The sequence below is a fragment of the Acanthisitta chloris genome, unplaced genomic scaffold, assembly GCF_000695815.1.
Source record: "Acanthisitta chloris isolate BGI_N310 unplaced genomic scaffold, ASM69581v1 scaffold14104, whole genome shotgun sequence".
Taxonomy (NCBI): Eukaryota; Metazoa; Chordata; class Aves; order Passeriformes; family Acanthisittidae; genus Acanthisitta; species Acanthisitta chloris.
Window position 1 is genome coordinate 1,704 of NW_008671089.1, and position 15,193 is coordinate 16,896.

Consider the following 15,193-nt stretch of genomic DNA (forward strand, 5'->3'; position numbering starts at 1 on the left):
GGGGTATGATGGAGTGACTTAAAATCTATTTGATGTATAAGGCAGTGACAGTATCACGTAAATAAATCACACATTTTACCTTGTTTATCTTCCTTACTCCTTTCTTAAAGCTGTAGAGGGAAATGTGACTCTTTGGTTCTTCCTTAGAACTAATTTGCTTTCTAGTTTCGTTTTAATGATACTTTAATTATAGTCTGTGCAAGAAGAATCGGAAGGATATAACACGGTAGAAACCCAATCTGAAAACATATGTGATTAATTGGTTGTATTTGCTTCTTCCAGGGAAAATCCAGAACGTACCTTTGATTTGGTACTGAAAGTAAAATGCCAAGCATCTGAAAACGAAGGTAATACACTGTGCCTATGATACTGATTTATAGAAATGAGAGCTTGAAAAAGTGGTTTGCATTTTGATCTAGTGTTACCTTGTATTTTGAATGGCTGTTGGCTTGAGATTGTATTAGAAAGCAACTATGGATCTTTTATGGTTTTAAAAAATCTATTAATTTATAGTTGTTGTGGGTTTCTGTTGTTATATTTTTGTTCTGAGAGAACTGTTTGCTAAGCTTGGACTTGAATTGTGTCTTCTGCACTTCTGAACTCTTAATTCATTGTTTTTTTTTGTAAGATTTCACTTTAGGAGAACAGTTGACTTCTGTTTGTCCATGGAATGCTCATTTTGATCAGTGTGATAGGGTGAAAGTAAGTTATTTTCTGAGCAACAATAGAAAGAGACTTTCTTTGTAGCTCGTGTTTGGCAGCTGCTTTGGTTTGATACACCATACAAATAGCAATGAGTGCTGACTTGAGTTTATATTAGCCATCAGTTTCATGTCTCTATAAACACATGGTAAAAGAGATGTAGTAGTGCAAGAGTTGTCTGAGAGAGACTTTTTTCATCTTGGGTGAAAAAGAGATGGGATTTCCAGTGCTGAAGTTAAAGTGACCTCTTGAAAGTCCACTGGGGGAACTCAGTTCCTGTTCTCATCTGAGGCTGTTGGCCTTAAAAGGTACAGGGAGGGGAGGAGTCTTGGTGAGGTTGTGTTGTTGTCATGTTAGTCTGTGACAGCTGTGTCTTAATCACAATTGTAAAAACAATAAACTGTATCTTAAAATAGAGTATATTTCTTATCCTGCTGTGTTAATGGGTGCTGTTTCCAGAGTTTACTGCTCTAACAAGTAAGAAGCTTATAGAAGTTTATAGTCTCAACCTATTCCTTTTTTTTTTTTTTAATTTCAGACATAATTTCTGTTAGTGGTGTCATGGGAATATGTTTAATGTGTTTGCAAAAAAAACCATTTTTGTTGAAGCTAAACAGTTGTAGTTCTTTAGGTCTTTTCCTGACAGTCCCAACAGACTTTTCTATACCTGTTACATGTTTGTTATATATATATATATATGATCCTTTACTGATGCCTCAAATTTCTCTATTTTTTTTTTTCCTCCCCTTTTTGTAAGATTGTTCTTTTAGTTGTGAAGTGACATCTTGGGCCTGGTGCAGTCCTTGGATGCTTTCACTTTTTTTTGTGACTAGCCAGCATCCTTCAGTTTCTTGCTTGCTTTTTTGACTTGCTGTTGGTACAGTCATGACTTGGCAAATCTTCCCTATCTCTTATCATTGTTGTGGTTTGTATCATGGCACATTTTGCCTTCTGTTCTCTCCCTTTTGCAGTTTTTACCATGCTGATTTCATAGATGATGTCTGGGAACCCTGCTTAGCTACTTGGCTTCTGATTCTGATCTGGTCCTCCTTGCACTGTCCTTTTAGACTCTGCTTCCACTCAACATCCCTTTCTGGGGGCCTGTTCACATCTAGGCTTCGGCTCAGGTGCCTGAGATTTTATTCCCTTTCTTTCTTTACTTCCTGAGATCTAGGCTGTTGATAATCCTCTCAGGTCTTCATCATGTAGTCTTAAAAAATGTGGGTTTTTTTTCTTCAGTGATCAGAACATCCATCTATATCCTTTTATTTCCTCTTCTTTCCTGTTTGACTTTTGACTTTTCATTTGCATCTTTCTGCCTCTGCTGCTATAAGAAACCACTTCTCATTGCTTGCAGCTTTGTCAGTGACTGCCTGTGCCTGAATTTTGGTTGTAGGTACTTCTGCTGCCTCCCTCAGTAGGTGTTTTTGCTGTTAATCAGTTGTCCTCTGTGGGGTGTTGTCTTCAAGAAATCTGTGTATCGCCTTGCACTGTGACCTGAGTTAGTGTGGATACTGTATTTGTGATTACATTGTGTTTGCACCCTCTGCTCTTCCACTTCTTGCCACCATCCCCTTCTACACTGTGTGGGCTCAGTTGCTGTAGGTCCATGTGTTGGCCAAAGGCAGGAATGAGGTCTGATATCAGTGATGTTGGAGTCTGTGGTGTGTAACTGGTGAAGGATTTAGGGGTCTTTGAGCAGACCTGGAGCTTTTGTTGATTCTTGTATGTGTCCACAGATCAGTAGAAAAGTACAGTCCCCTTTTACCAATCAAATAATGCTGGCTGAATATTCCAGTTACCATCCTGCTGTACTTGGTGACCCATGTGGGATTTGTTTTAATGTCTTTCATATCATATCTAATTCAGATAACAAACTCACTCCAGTGAGGGCTTGACATCATATTTACATATGGTATTATGAGCACAGTGATGTATCAAATTAATATATCTGAATGTTAGAGTTATTTAAAGGAAATTCACAAGGGACAAAAGTGTATTGTCTTCACTGCCACTTTAGAAATGGAGCACAAGGCTTGTCATGCTAAACAGGGAGCTTTCAAGGTTGGTTTATTATAAGGCCTAACAAATTTGACAGTTACCCTGTATTGTAGGTCTTGCCTTTAAATAGATTTTCATGCTAGGATAATCTTTTGAATATATATCATACTTGAAAACGTGATCCATTCACCTGTTTCTTTGCTCATGCTTCTTTCTTTCTTATGAAAGAGATTTGTGTTTAAATAGGGGCTTTCTCCCTCGCATCCCATCTGCTCCTTGTACTTGATCCTGAAGCTATGTCAGGGCTGAATTTGTGACATCACTGTCACTAGTGTTGCCGTGGAAATATCACAGCCACCAAATTATGATCTCCCTGCATGAGTGAGCAGCAGGAGAAACCGACTTAGGAGAGAGGAAGACCTTAATGTGACCCACGTATCTTTAAGCTTTTTCTTTTCAAGCTCTGCCCTCGTGTGCATTTTCCTGCATTTGAATTTCCATGTGCCAGTGTGTAACTGTGCTAACAAATAAGAACTGAGGTTGCCCTGCTGCACGTGTAGCTCTCAATAAGATGTTTTTATGTGGATGTTATATGCCTGCAATAGTGTGACATGCTGAAAAATTTTGCTGTTAAAATTGTTATGCTTTTGGGAAAGGATTTTGAGATAACTTTTTAATTACAAGATAGCTTTCAAGGAATGTTAATTTTTCAGATTTGACAATGTCCTAGGAATCTTCCAACTATAAAGGATCATACATACCTGAAATGCAGCAAGGTTTATATGTATTATGAAATTTGGTCTTAAATCATTCCACTAATTATTGTCAACATTGTTTTCTAAGATGTTTCATGTAGGTTAATACAAATTTAGCACTTCATGTATGGTAGGTAGCTACTGGATTGGTTGCAGGCTCAGTTGTACTAGGATATATTTATATCTGGTTAAAAATTGTTTCCCATTGGGTACCTGTTGGGGTGGTTTTGGTTTTTTTTTTTTTTGATTTAAGAGTAGCTTGGATACTTGAATATTTAGTTTTTAATGTAGTGTCTTTAATCCTGAGCAGATCATCCTTTGAGCTGTGCTCTCCTTTTCTCTCTATTTTAGACAATAGGAGTGCACAGTAGCATTGCTAGGATAGTGATCTTCTAACCCTTTCCTCATTTTTGGGGCAGGAGAGAAAAAAGGGTACTCTCTACTTAAATATTCTGATAATTGAGCACTCCGTTGGTCTACTAACAGCAATTGTAACTTTTCTTTTTGCTGTTGCTGACAAGCTTTGTTTAGTCTTCACTCTAAAGATAGATCTGTTTAAGTGTAATGCCTACACTTAGCACGAAACAGGATGTGGTTCCCTCAACAGCTTAGAATATATTGCTTACTGTGTATTCAGATTTAATCTCCAAAGAGGAGAAAAAAACCCTTTAGGACCAGTATAGCCCATGCCATAATTTCCAGTCCCTTGGAGTGGTCAAGATAGTAAGCATCAATTAACATGATACTTTCAAACATAGTAACTGGTTGTTGTGACGACTTCCACTTTGAAAATTCGTACCCCAATTCGTGCAAAACTTTAAGATGAATTATCTTCTGTTCACCACAGTTTGCTAAGTGACTGGGGGATAAGTGCTAAGCTATTCCAGCAGACCAGTATTTGTTAATTATGAGTGTGGCTTGCAGTGTGAGTAGCACCTCACTAGCAGAACATTTTACATTGCCTTCTAGGCAGTTGCAGATTTTCATAATTCTTTTCTGTGTTACACCTTAATGAACAAGGAAACAAAAAAAATTAGCATGAATGTGTGCTCAATTTAACATCAGCAGCAGGCCTTCTGTATTAAATTTTCACTTGCAGACCCGGAGGACAACTTGATAACAGATATTATTGAAGCTGTTGTGTTATTTTAAGGGCAAGAATTGCTCTTTAGCCTTAGGGTGAAAAGGTGTAAGGTTTTTTTGCACTTTGGGCTGAATCACCTTTTCTAGGAATCAGGAGTAATGCAGTAGTACAGGTATCCTGAGTGCATAGTCTTACATGAGGCAATTGGATCAAGACTCTTCAACAGCTGCACCTACAGCAACTCTACTTTTCTCCTGGCACTCTCTTATTATGTGAAAATTATTCCGTAGCTGGCACTGTAAGATGTCCTGGAGCCTAGAAATTATTTAAACAATGCAGTCTGCAGCTCCTTTTTAAATTTTTATTTCATTTTTTTCCTATCTGGGTCCTTCTATCACGCAAAGCAAATTGAATTCCTGCAAAGTTGATGTTTCTGAACTTTTTCCACGTGTGCAAAAGAATAGTGTCATTGTAATCTTTGTGAGGAGTGTATATTTATCTCTGCATGCACAGTTTTTGCATAGAATTTAGATTTTGGTTAAATGTGCAAAGATGGAGTTGGTAATCTAATGCATTCTATGAACTGTGCATCATATATATTGATTCTATTGAAACTGGGCTGCAAATGTCAGATGCAAAAGCCAATGCAAATATAGCAGCTAGCAGTAGAAAGAAGCTGTTGCACATTGTCTGTGACCATAAAGTCTTCAGCATTTCTGCTTGCAGTTTCCCAAGAAGGTGACTCAGACTGGTTTCAGTCTGTGTGGTTAAGAGAGGACAGTTAGCTACACCTTCATTTTCTTTGATTATAGCACATACAAAAAGCAGCAAAAATGCTCCACAGAGTGTGCAGGTAGATCCAGGAAAGTCAGCAACTGAATGCTGTGGTTTGGTTCTAGGACAGTTCTAGTCCTGACTGTTCTAGTTTTGCTTTGAAATAGCAGTTCTTGTTCTGTTCCATCTAAGAGTAATTGTTGGAACACCACTTGAAATTGGATTGCTTTGTCTCTATTTCCTCCTTCAAGGCTAAGAAGCTTTCTATAGCTCTTGGACTAGATCTGTGATTTTCAGAGGTGTTAAATAGGTTGTGTTGAATTGCATGAATAACTCCTGTAGTTTATCTTGCCTCTGCCAGAATGATAATAAATCTTAGTGATGTGTGATCTCTAAATTACTTTTCTTAAAGGGTCTTATTTTCATTAAATTTTCAAGGAAAAGCTGTGGAAAGCAGTTAAATTGTATATTGGTGGAGTTAAAAACTATATGATTTAAGTCCAGGAATTAGTCTAGAAATGCAAAATTCTTGGTATGAGATTTGATTGTGGTCTATAAGGTACTAATAAAATATGTAGTTCCAGGAAGGTGCTAGTTCTGAAAAAAAAGTTGAATGCAGTTGGCAGTTTTGTCCAAGAATAAGGTGTCCAGCTTTGGTAAGGTGGACACCTTTTTAAGAGCCTTCCAAAGCTGCCTTCGAGATTGTGGACAGAGCAAGCACCTCTTTTTCTTTTTTCTTCACTTTAGAGAAGAGTTGTTTATTAACCACAGACTCTGAGGTGGTGGGTGTAACATGCTGATCAAGATAACTCCTTTCCTCTGCGGTATGTTTTTTGGTAGAGCATCACTTGAACCTGATGAGAAAGATAGTTCTATGAGTGTATGACATGAAGATGACAGCAGGATTTTTTTCAAGAGCAGTTAAAATATTTGATATAATCTTTATCTACTGCCAACCTTTTTCACTGTTGGTTTTAAGTTGAAGGGTACTGAATAAGTACTGGCCCACAGAAAGTTAAGTTTCTTTAATTTTGTAAAGCATGCTCTGATCTTCGGATGACTATGAAGAGCAACTATATGTTGCTGTGAACTAGATAAGCTTTCTTACAAGGCTCTCATTTGTATGTATATTTTTAGTCTCAAGTATTATGTTACCATAATAGAATTTATTTTACACCACTGAACAGTTAAAGATGCTTTTTCAGTTGGTACAATGTCATTTCAGAACATGGGCTATCTTCTTAATAGTCTTAGATGCAGGTTTTGTGTATTTAAAAAAAACAACTTTTTTTCCATACTCTTCTGAAGTTTCATCAAGCATAATATTCCCCCCCTCACCCCCACCTAATTAACTTGTATGTTGTTCTTTAGATTAATGCTACTTCTCTGTAATGGTTTCTTCATTTTCCTGTTGAAGTTTTCAAATGGTGGTACCTAAAAAGCTTGGAAAAGGACATTTAATCTAGCCTAGTTTCTCTATAGGGTTGATTGATTAGGAAAAGAATATTTCACAGTCTTTTGTTGAGGATTATTTAAATGTTTCAAAGGCAAAAGCAGGTAGTGTATGAACAGCAGGTAGTGCATCACTTTGGTCCTTTTGACAAAACCAAGGAAGATGAGCCAGAGTTTGGCTGAAGCTTTTGTGTATGGGTACCAAGCATATGTGTAAGTCTTTTATAGATTATAATCTTTAAACCCTCCAGTTGTGTCTAAATGAGTGTTTTCATTATATTCAAATTTCTTGCATTTAATTGGAAAGCCCCTCAGGGCATGAACAATGTCTTCTTCGTGTTTGGACTATCACTAGCAAAGAGTGGGTGTTGGAGGATTATGAACAACAAAGCCAATTAAGCAACTATGATTTTTGAATCTAAGATATAGACTGGCTTTTTGATGCTTTTCACCTTTTCCCTTTGTTCACCAGAGACAGAGAAATGGAGTGTAGTCACTCCAGCTTTTCAGCTTCTCTTTCTTCACAGACGCAAAAATGTGAAGGAAAATGTTGCTACTTTTCAGTGTCTCATTTCCTCCAGAATTTTTTTTTCTACCAACCTACAGAGATTCTTGGATGTATGTGTAATTTGGAGGTGGGTGCAGATATGTGTGTGTAGGAGGGGAAAGGGTGAGAGCTGCTGAAGAAATAGGTCAAGGAAGCCCTTTCTCCTATCTCCCCTGCATTCTTTACCGGGGAGAAGAGACCTTGGTGGGGAGGGATGACCCTACTCCCCCAGCAGCCAGGAGAGTCCTGGGAGAGTGGCAGGCTCTGCTCTGCTCCAGAGATTCTCGCTGTGGTCATGTGGGGGCAGGAGCTGTGGTATCAGTGCTGGTAGAGATGAATTATTCCCCTGCAGGCACTTGCCCGTCTGTGTCATTTTTTCATGTGATACCATATGCCACTTTCCGTAGTGTGATTGGGTTTTGGGCAGTGAAATTAAAAGGAAAAAACTTGATGAGTTAACTAATAGAAATATGAAGTTGTTATAAAAAGGATTTTGTATAAAATTTGAGTAGAATGAACGTACTAGTGTTATTACAACTTAGTATAAGCAGAAACCAGCAACCTGTACCATATAACATAGTAAATCCATATGAAAGTTGACATTTCTATGCTTTTTTCAAATTTAATTTTAGTTTGATTTTACTTCTTCACTATTTGAGATGGCTGCCTGGGGGACAGTTTGCAGGCTTTTAAATTGCTTGCATTCAGAAGTATTAAGAGTTTGCATATTTTCCTAAGCTAATGTCAGCATGCTTGGGCCCTCCCACACACTGGGCAGCCCATTGTACACAGAGGGTTATCATTCTTTAAGGAGATATGTTATGTTGCTCCCTCTCTTCATGTGTAGTTTAATTTTTTTTTTTGTTTTAATGTACAGAGGATTCAAAATCTGCTGAAAAAACCCGTTGAAAACGGGTTAAACTTTCAAGGTTTTAAATTTATTTATTTATTTTTTTTATTTTTTTTTTTTGCAAAGCCATAAGACACTTCTCTGTCTACCAGTAACTTGAAGAGGCTGAAGTGTAGGGTTTCCTGTCTGCTTCACAGAAATAGTCTTTTTAATGTTTTTTCCTTTGCCACTGATGATATTATCTGGGGAATGTCAGATACATGTAGATGCACATGCTCATCATATAACTGTTGAAATAGATACTTCTGTTTTTAAATAGAATAAAATATGATCGGGGCTACAAAGAGAACAGTTACGTAAGTGTTCACGAAGGCCTTAAAAACCTCTGAAGCCAAGAAAAGTGCTATTTTTTTTCTTTCAAATAGTTTTGTGTAGTGAGAGCAATTTGAGCCTAGCACTGCTTTGCAACTAATACGTTAGGAATCTCTATTTTTTGTGGTAGGCTGATGTGTGATAACTCCAAGATTGAGGTAAAAACATATTTACAAGCACATACTTAGGATGGAAGGTTCTGTGTCTCTGACAGGGAAAGTACTTAAATGCTAAAAACACTTCTTATATTTAACATTTTTCCATGTATCTTGGATCTGTATGCTTAGCACTGAATAACTTGAGTGAACAAAGACTTCTTATGTTTTGTGAATCTGGTTTAGGAGAAAAGATTAAAACTTGATACTGAACTTTTTATGGAAAAAAGAAGAGCAAAAGCAGAAGTGGTGAGAGAAAAAGGCCTGAACAAGATGTTGGGTGTGGTATCTGTGCTTCCTGAGCTGCAAAAGCCAAGGCAGCAGTTTACAGTCATACTGTTTTCCTTTGCAAAATTCTCAATCCTTGTTTGGAAGGTGCTGTCCAAGTATTAAATCCTTAATTAGAAACAAGGCTTGAACAACGCCCTTGGCTTATGTTTCCTGGATCTGCTTTCTTTACACATTTGAATGGGTATTCAGATGTAGATTAAAAACTCCCTAAAATCACAAACTCGTGTCTGAAAAGAGCATATTAGTTAGGATTTCTTAGGAAACTTCTAAAGTTTTCTAAGAAACTTTAGAAACTTTCTTAGTCAATGCCAGGTTTAATTACCATAGAGGCATAATCATCATAAGTGAGATATTTTGCTGTGAATGGTTTACCATTGTATTTTTCCTTAAACTCAAAAGGGAAAAGAGGGACACAAATACTTCCTATTTATCTGCCTTTAGATGCTGTTCACATCAAGGATTTTATTTGTTGTACCACTTGAACTTGTATTAGAACTCATATAAATGTTGTAAAGCTGTGGTGTCATTGTGTCGTTGGAGTCAAGTGTTTGCTTTTGGGAGGAGGCAGTTCTTTTGCTCTGTTGCAGGATGAGGCAAACGCAAAAATCTGCTGTCTTTGTATTTAAATACTGGATGCTAAATGTTGAATTTAACTGTGTTGTGATAGTTGCACTCAACTCAAGGGAAGCTGGGCTGATAATAAGACACAGCATCATTTCTGTCAGAAGTTACAAAGAAAAGCTTAGCATTTTAAGGCAGCTGGTTGTTGGAGGACAGCCATAATTTTTTTATCCTTGGGTTAAAATGAAGTATAAAAAAGGAAATGTGAAATAGTGTTTTGTGTTGCAGTAGATGTCTTTGTGTTCTGTTCATATGTAAAATAATAAAAAGTAGCAGCATATAAGTAAAAGACAAGGATTGTATGATGTTTGTAAACTTACCTGTAGCTCTGTCATAAGTTTGAAATAATGGAGTGAAACCACTGTGCCTTTAGAGTGACGAGAAGGAAGCAGTTACTGTAACTTAGTCTTGATATCAAGAGCTGATCATTTATGCATCCTGTTCCCATCCTTTGGGGGTCATTTGGCTCCTAAGCTGTGTGTTTGCTGTTTGTGTTTCACTTCAAATAGCTGGCACAGCTGAAAGCATGTGAGGTAGGCATCCTTCCTGCTTTGGCAGCACCTGGCAGCCTTGCTCCATGGGCAGGCTCACCATTCACCTCGTGGGGCTGCCTCTGGAACTGGCAGGAGACTGTTGTGCAGGTCAGACAAGGAGGAGCTGATGGGATTTTTCATGCCATGCTATGTAGCATGGGCTGTTGTTTCATCTCTGAGCGTTGATTTCAAATTTTCTGGGTTTGTTAATAAATGTATTGCCAGTTCAGGAAACTGAAGACAACTCTGTCCTGCTATCTTCCTGATGGTTTTTTTGGGCTTCTAGAATCCTGAGTGTTGAAATTCTGTTGGGGTTATGTTAAACTCTTGTCCATTTTTTGAAGAAATGGATTCCACAACTTTGCTGGTTCTTTCCAGTTTTCTGTTCACATGGCAAAATTTAGCTCTTAAGAAAAAACCTAACTAATCCTGTCACACATGATCACTTTACAGCATTGCAGGTTTGGAGGTAGACTGAATTTTAATTTTCTAGAAATAAAATTCTGCCTAAAGACTACAACTGTGCTAAATTGGCATCATGCAGTAATTCGTAGAACTGAAAATAGTTAACAGTATCATGACACAACAGACACAACTGGCAGACTTTGTGTCCAGGAAAGAGTTTTGCTGGTATTCATGCGGCTCTAGGTAGCTTTACCCTGCTAAGAATATTCCCAGATTAAAAACAACTCGGCTTTCCTAGTGGCAGATGAATCACTTGCTTCTTGAGCTGAAACTAAGGAGCTTTTGCTGTCATGTTGGGGGAGGCTGTGATGTCAGTGAGTCTATGCTAGGGAAGGTAAAACTTTCTGACACTGGAACAGTTATCTGAGGTTCTGTGTCTTCAGTTGCAGTTTCAATCAGGCATTTTTAATTGGTGCATCTGAGTAAACCCATTTGAGTTTCCGGGAATGGGTGTGTAAGTATGTGTTTGCATCTGCTATAACTTGAGGATGGAGCCCTCTGTCATCTTAAAAGTTCTACTCTAAAAATGCTTATACAAGAATCAGCCAGGGAAAAAAATTCAGAAGTAGCATATGTAATTAAAAAGTAAGCAATTCAATGAGAATTTTCTTTCTTAGACTTGACGTAATATGCTGAATTTTACAGAGAATGATTTGAAATAAATTCTTTTGGTTGTGATGTTAGAAATCAATACTATGGAACTGCTTGAAAAAAAAAAAAAAGCTTGAGGTGCCCACCTCTAAAGTGTCTGCTGAAAATGTTTTTCACTGGCAATAAAAACCAGAATAAATTAAAGCCTGCCGTAAATTCTCTGGCAGCTAGTGATGGTGACTATCTTCTATTTAAATAAACAGTTTTGTGTGATGTTACTGGACACTGACAGATACAGCAAACTGTCATTGAGAATACTTGTCAGGTCTCACAGTCCTTGGAGGGAGTTTGCATTGTGTTTTCAACAGTGAACAAAGCAGAAATCCTTCCAGCTGTTACTGTTAGAGAAAATGATGAAAAACAGGGTAAACCAGATCAAATAATAATAAAATAAATTAAACTACCAGAACTTTTCTGTGGAAGTGAAATAGGATGAAGGCTGGAAATGAAAAGGTAGTGAACTGTGTTGACTGTTGCAGAGCTCTTGAAGCCAGTAAATCCACAAGGACAGGCAAATTCCAAGCACTTGTTCTGGAAGTGCTGGGGAACATGAATTTGGCCTGCTCATATATGTTCTGCTTCAGGCATGTTAAGTAGATGAGAAAGATCTCAAACTGCAGCCTGCATTGAAACTTTAGAAACAAAAAAATTACTTTGTTTCCACCCCTAAACTACTTCTATTCAATCTGTAGGTTTGCTTGGCTCTCCTAATATGGGACTGAATGTCTCAGCTCTGAAACACCACTTTTCTCTGCATTTTCCAGAAAACTTGTTGGTAACAGCATTTGCTCTCACAGAACTCATCTCTGTGGCTACTCCTAGCAGGGTATTTTGGTTGGTGTTACTTTGTATGGTTCCTTGGCTCTTTGTGTGGTCATCTCTGAAAATGAAGGTACCTTAAGGGTTTCTTCCAGCTTTGATGATTCTATATTCTAATATAGTCTCTGCAAAAGGAGTACCCAGTAGAAATTTTTGTTTCTGGTGAACAGTAGCTGCACTTCATACACTGTCCAAGTGTTGAAATGTTCAATAGCCCATCTAAAAGGAGACAGAAGTGTTGAGGATAAATATTTGTCAGTAAGTTGTGGCCTGGGATTGCAGGATGATTTATGCACTCACCAGTTCACATCATCATTAATGACTTTGGTAAAAGAGTCTGAAATGAATTCGACTTAGGAGAGTTGCAGAGGTGCTCATTATAGTTGTATCATAATATGGATTTAGAGCCAATCTGTGTGAAGTAAATATATACCCTCACTACATGCAAAGCATAACTGGGTATGGAGCCAAATCGGAATTGCTCACATTGTGTTTTAGAAACATAATGGGATTTTAAAATCTGATAAAAGAGCATTCTTTGCTTTGTGTCTCGTCATGTATGCTCCTCCTTTTATCTTGATGTGACACTGACATATACTGCTGGAGTACTTCTGCTACTGGAGTTCTGTTCTGTGTATTTTAGCACTAGAAATTATTTATCTAAGCATGACCAGTATGTTTTAATGGTCAGCACATCTTGAAATATTCATCTTTAAGTGAGGAAGACAAAACCACAAAGTGCCAGAACAGCCTAAACAGTAGTTGCAAACAAAGTGGTGTTTCAAAGTGCTTTGTATGCAACGAGATCAAAGTGGGTTTGGTGTTTTCTTTCTTAGTTTTGTTTGAAGACCTGTATTTAGTTAATGTTGCTTTGGACATATTGCTTGTAATGTTGCTTTGTATATATTACTTAGCATAGCAATTAATATAGTAGCTTTGTGCTTGTGGGTTGAACACAGTGCAGATCATGAAACAGGTACAAATTGCATCATCTGAGATAACTGTTAAAACAGTTAAGTGTTACAGAAAGTTTTAAGTCCCAGCAGTATATATTCAGTCTATTTCCTGGGAATATTAGAAGTCCTGTCATATATGTAAAACAAAAAGAAATGATAGTGTATGCTGTGTGTTACTTGAAATTAGTATTCTTGTAAGAGAGCAATACTGATCCATTAAAAGAAAATGGTATGTTTTAGAAATCAGAGAAACCACATTTGAAATATAAATCAATAGTTCTAAAGTTTAATTACTCAATCAAATTCATACCTGATTCACTAACATTTCTGGAGGTTTTTGTTTAACTTTACAGTGTTGGATGGTACTGGAATGATGTGAGTATTGCAAATATGCAGGATTAGACAGAGTTTTTATTCCACATTTACTTTGGACACCAGTAGCCAAGAGAGATGAATTTGAAATCAATGTTTGCAGCTTCATTACGTTCGTCTTAAGAAAATGTTTACTATAGAGTAGTGTTGGAAAATGGTGTTTTTTTGAGATATGCTAATTGACTTCTCTACTCTGAAATTCTTAGACATTATAAATTTTAATTGTCTTCAGTTAAAGTATGCGAGCAGTGAAACAAGAACGTTCTTTCATATGTAGCTGTGTTAGAAGTTATGGGCAGAGATGAGTGGATATAATCTGTTTTGTGTACAAGGAAATGCAATCCTCCCCTCTAGAATTACCTGTGCCCAGAAAACTGATCACATACACCAAAGATGAGATGGAACAAAACACAGTGTCCTACAGGATTCCAGCCAAGTCTGGTTTTGAATGGTGGTAAGTCAACACAGAAAAGCATTTTCTAAACAATAGATGAAATATCTTTCTAACTTGTGGCTAGATAGCTCAGTAGTTATTAATAGGATACAAAATCTTTCAGCTCTGGACTATGTTTACAAACCTAGCTCTGATGTCTTTTTTTTTTTTTCTTCTTTTGAGTGTCCTGTTATTGTCTGTGCTTCCTCCTTTGCATGCGTGAGGTTTATGTTTTCATTTGACTGAGCAGTGCTAAGGGAAAAGGATGAAAAAACTCCTCATTGTAAGGGCCAGACATAATCCTTAAACCTGTTGGGTTTTGCTGATGTTGAGCTTCAGCCCAACTGGGGGTAGAAACTGTTCCACAAAGGTAAAACATACTCTACATTAGGAGGAAGTGCAAGTCACCCCTGAAGGGAAGTAATGAAAGCTCAGCTCTCATCGCTGTAAGCTCAAGTGATGCATTACTGTGGGCCACATCAATCAGCTTTACTGCTAAAAAGTGTCTATTGGGCAAATTCTGCTGAAAAACCCCAAGTCTTTGAACAGCATTTGCCAGGAAATAGATACTTGAAATGAATGACTAATACCGAGCGGAGTGCATTTCTTGGTAGTGGTTGATTTGGTCGTAGGGGTAGGTGTTGCTGTCCTCTGTTCTCCAAACTGTCTTTCCACAGACATCTAGGAGAAAGCGAAAGCTGTCTGAGTTACTGCATGGCTGCACAGAAACTGTGTTGGTGTAGCTGAAGTAAAAGTGAGGGGATGAGCACTCCTGAAATTGCCATGAAGAAGGTGGCATATATATGCTGGTTCTCATTGCTGGAAGTCAAGATAGAAGTGCTTTATAGAGAAATTACATAATTTTCCGAAGTGCTAGCTCTTCTTGTGCCTGAAGTAAATACACTTCTTAAAAATAGTTTTTAATAATATCAGAAAATAACCTAAGTTTGCATGTTCATTGGCGACTAAGCCATAATTAGCAATATGTTTGGCTGTAGTTAAAGCACCTTTTATGAGCTCCCTTTCAAGCAGGAGCCTGTGGGGGTGAAGTTTATGGCTGAGCAACACTTTCCCCTCAAATAATCTGAATTTGGTTGGTAAGACAGTGGAGAAGATTTGTCGTATAACCTTGTAAACATATTTAAGCAATAGAAAATCTTGCAAAAAAAAAAAAGCCCCTAAAAAAGCCTCTTTATAAGCTATTGTAATATGAAATATGAGGGGACTGTGATTGTGACCTCCTTTGAAGTGCTGTAATATCTACTCTTGGAAAGATGAAACAGGACTATGTGCTGTTCTTACCTTTGCACCACAGCAGCACTTCAGTTGCAAATCTATGTGAAAGTTGTAACTTCCTGCT

The 15,193-nt window shown here is 37.5% G+C and overlaps 1 protein-coding gene across 1 annotated transcript in view; it reads left to right on the plus strand.

Moving 5' to 3' along the window:
* Positions 1–282: 282 nt before the first annotated feature.
* The window catches only part of DENND1B (DENN/MADD domain containing 1B), a gene marked incomplete at its 5' end in the record, with an annotated part of 149,949 nt that continues 135,038 nt past the window's right edge, over positions 283–15,193 (plus strand). The window contains one exon of the mRNA XM_009073966.1: positions 283–347. Coding sequence (XP_009072214.1) covers positions 283–347 — 65 coding nt within the window. The remainder of the gene's footprint in view (positions 348–15,193) is intronic.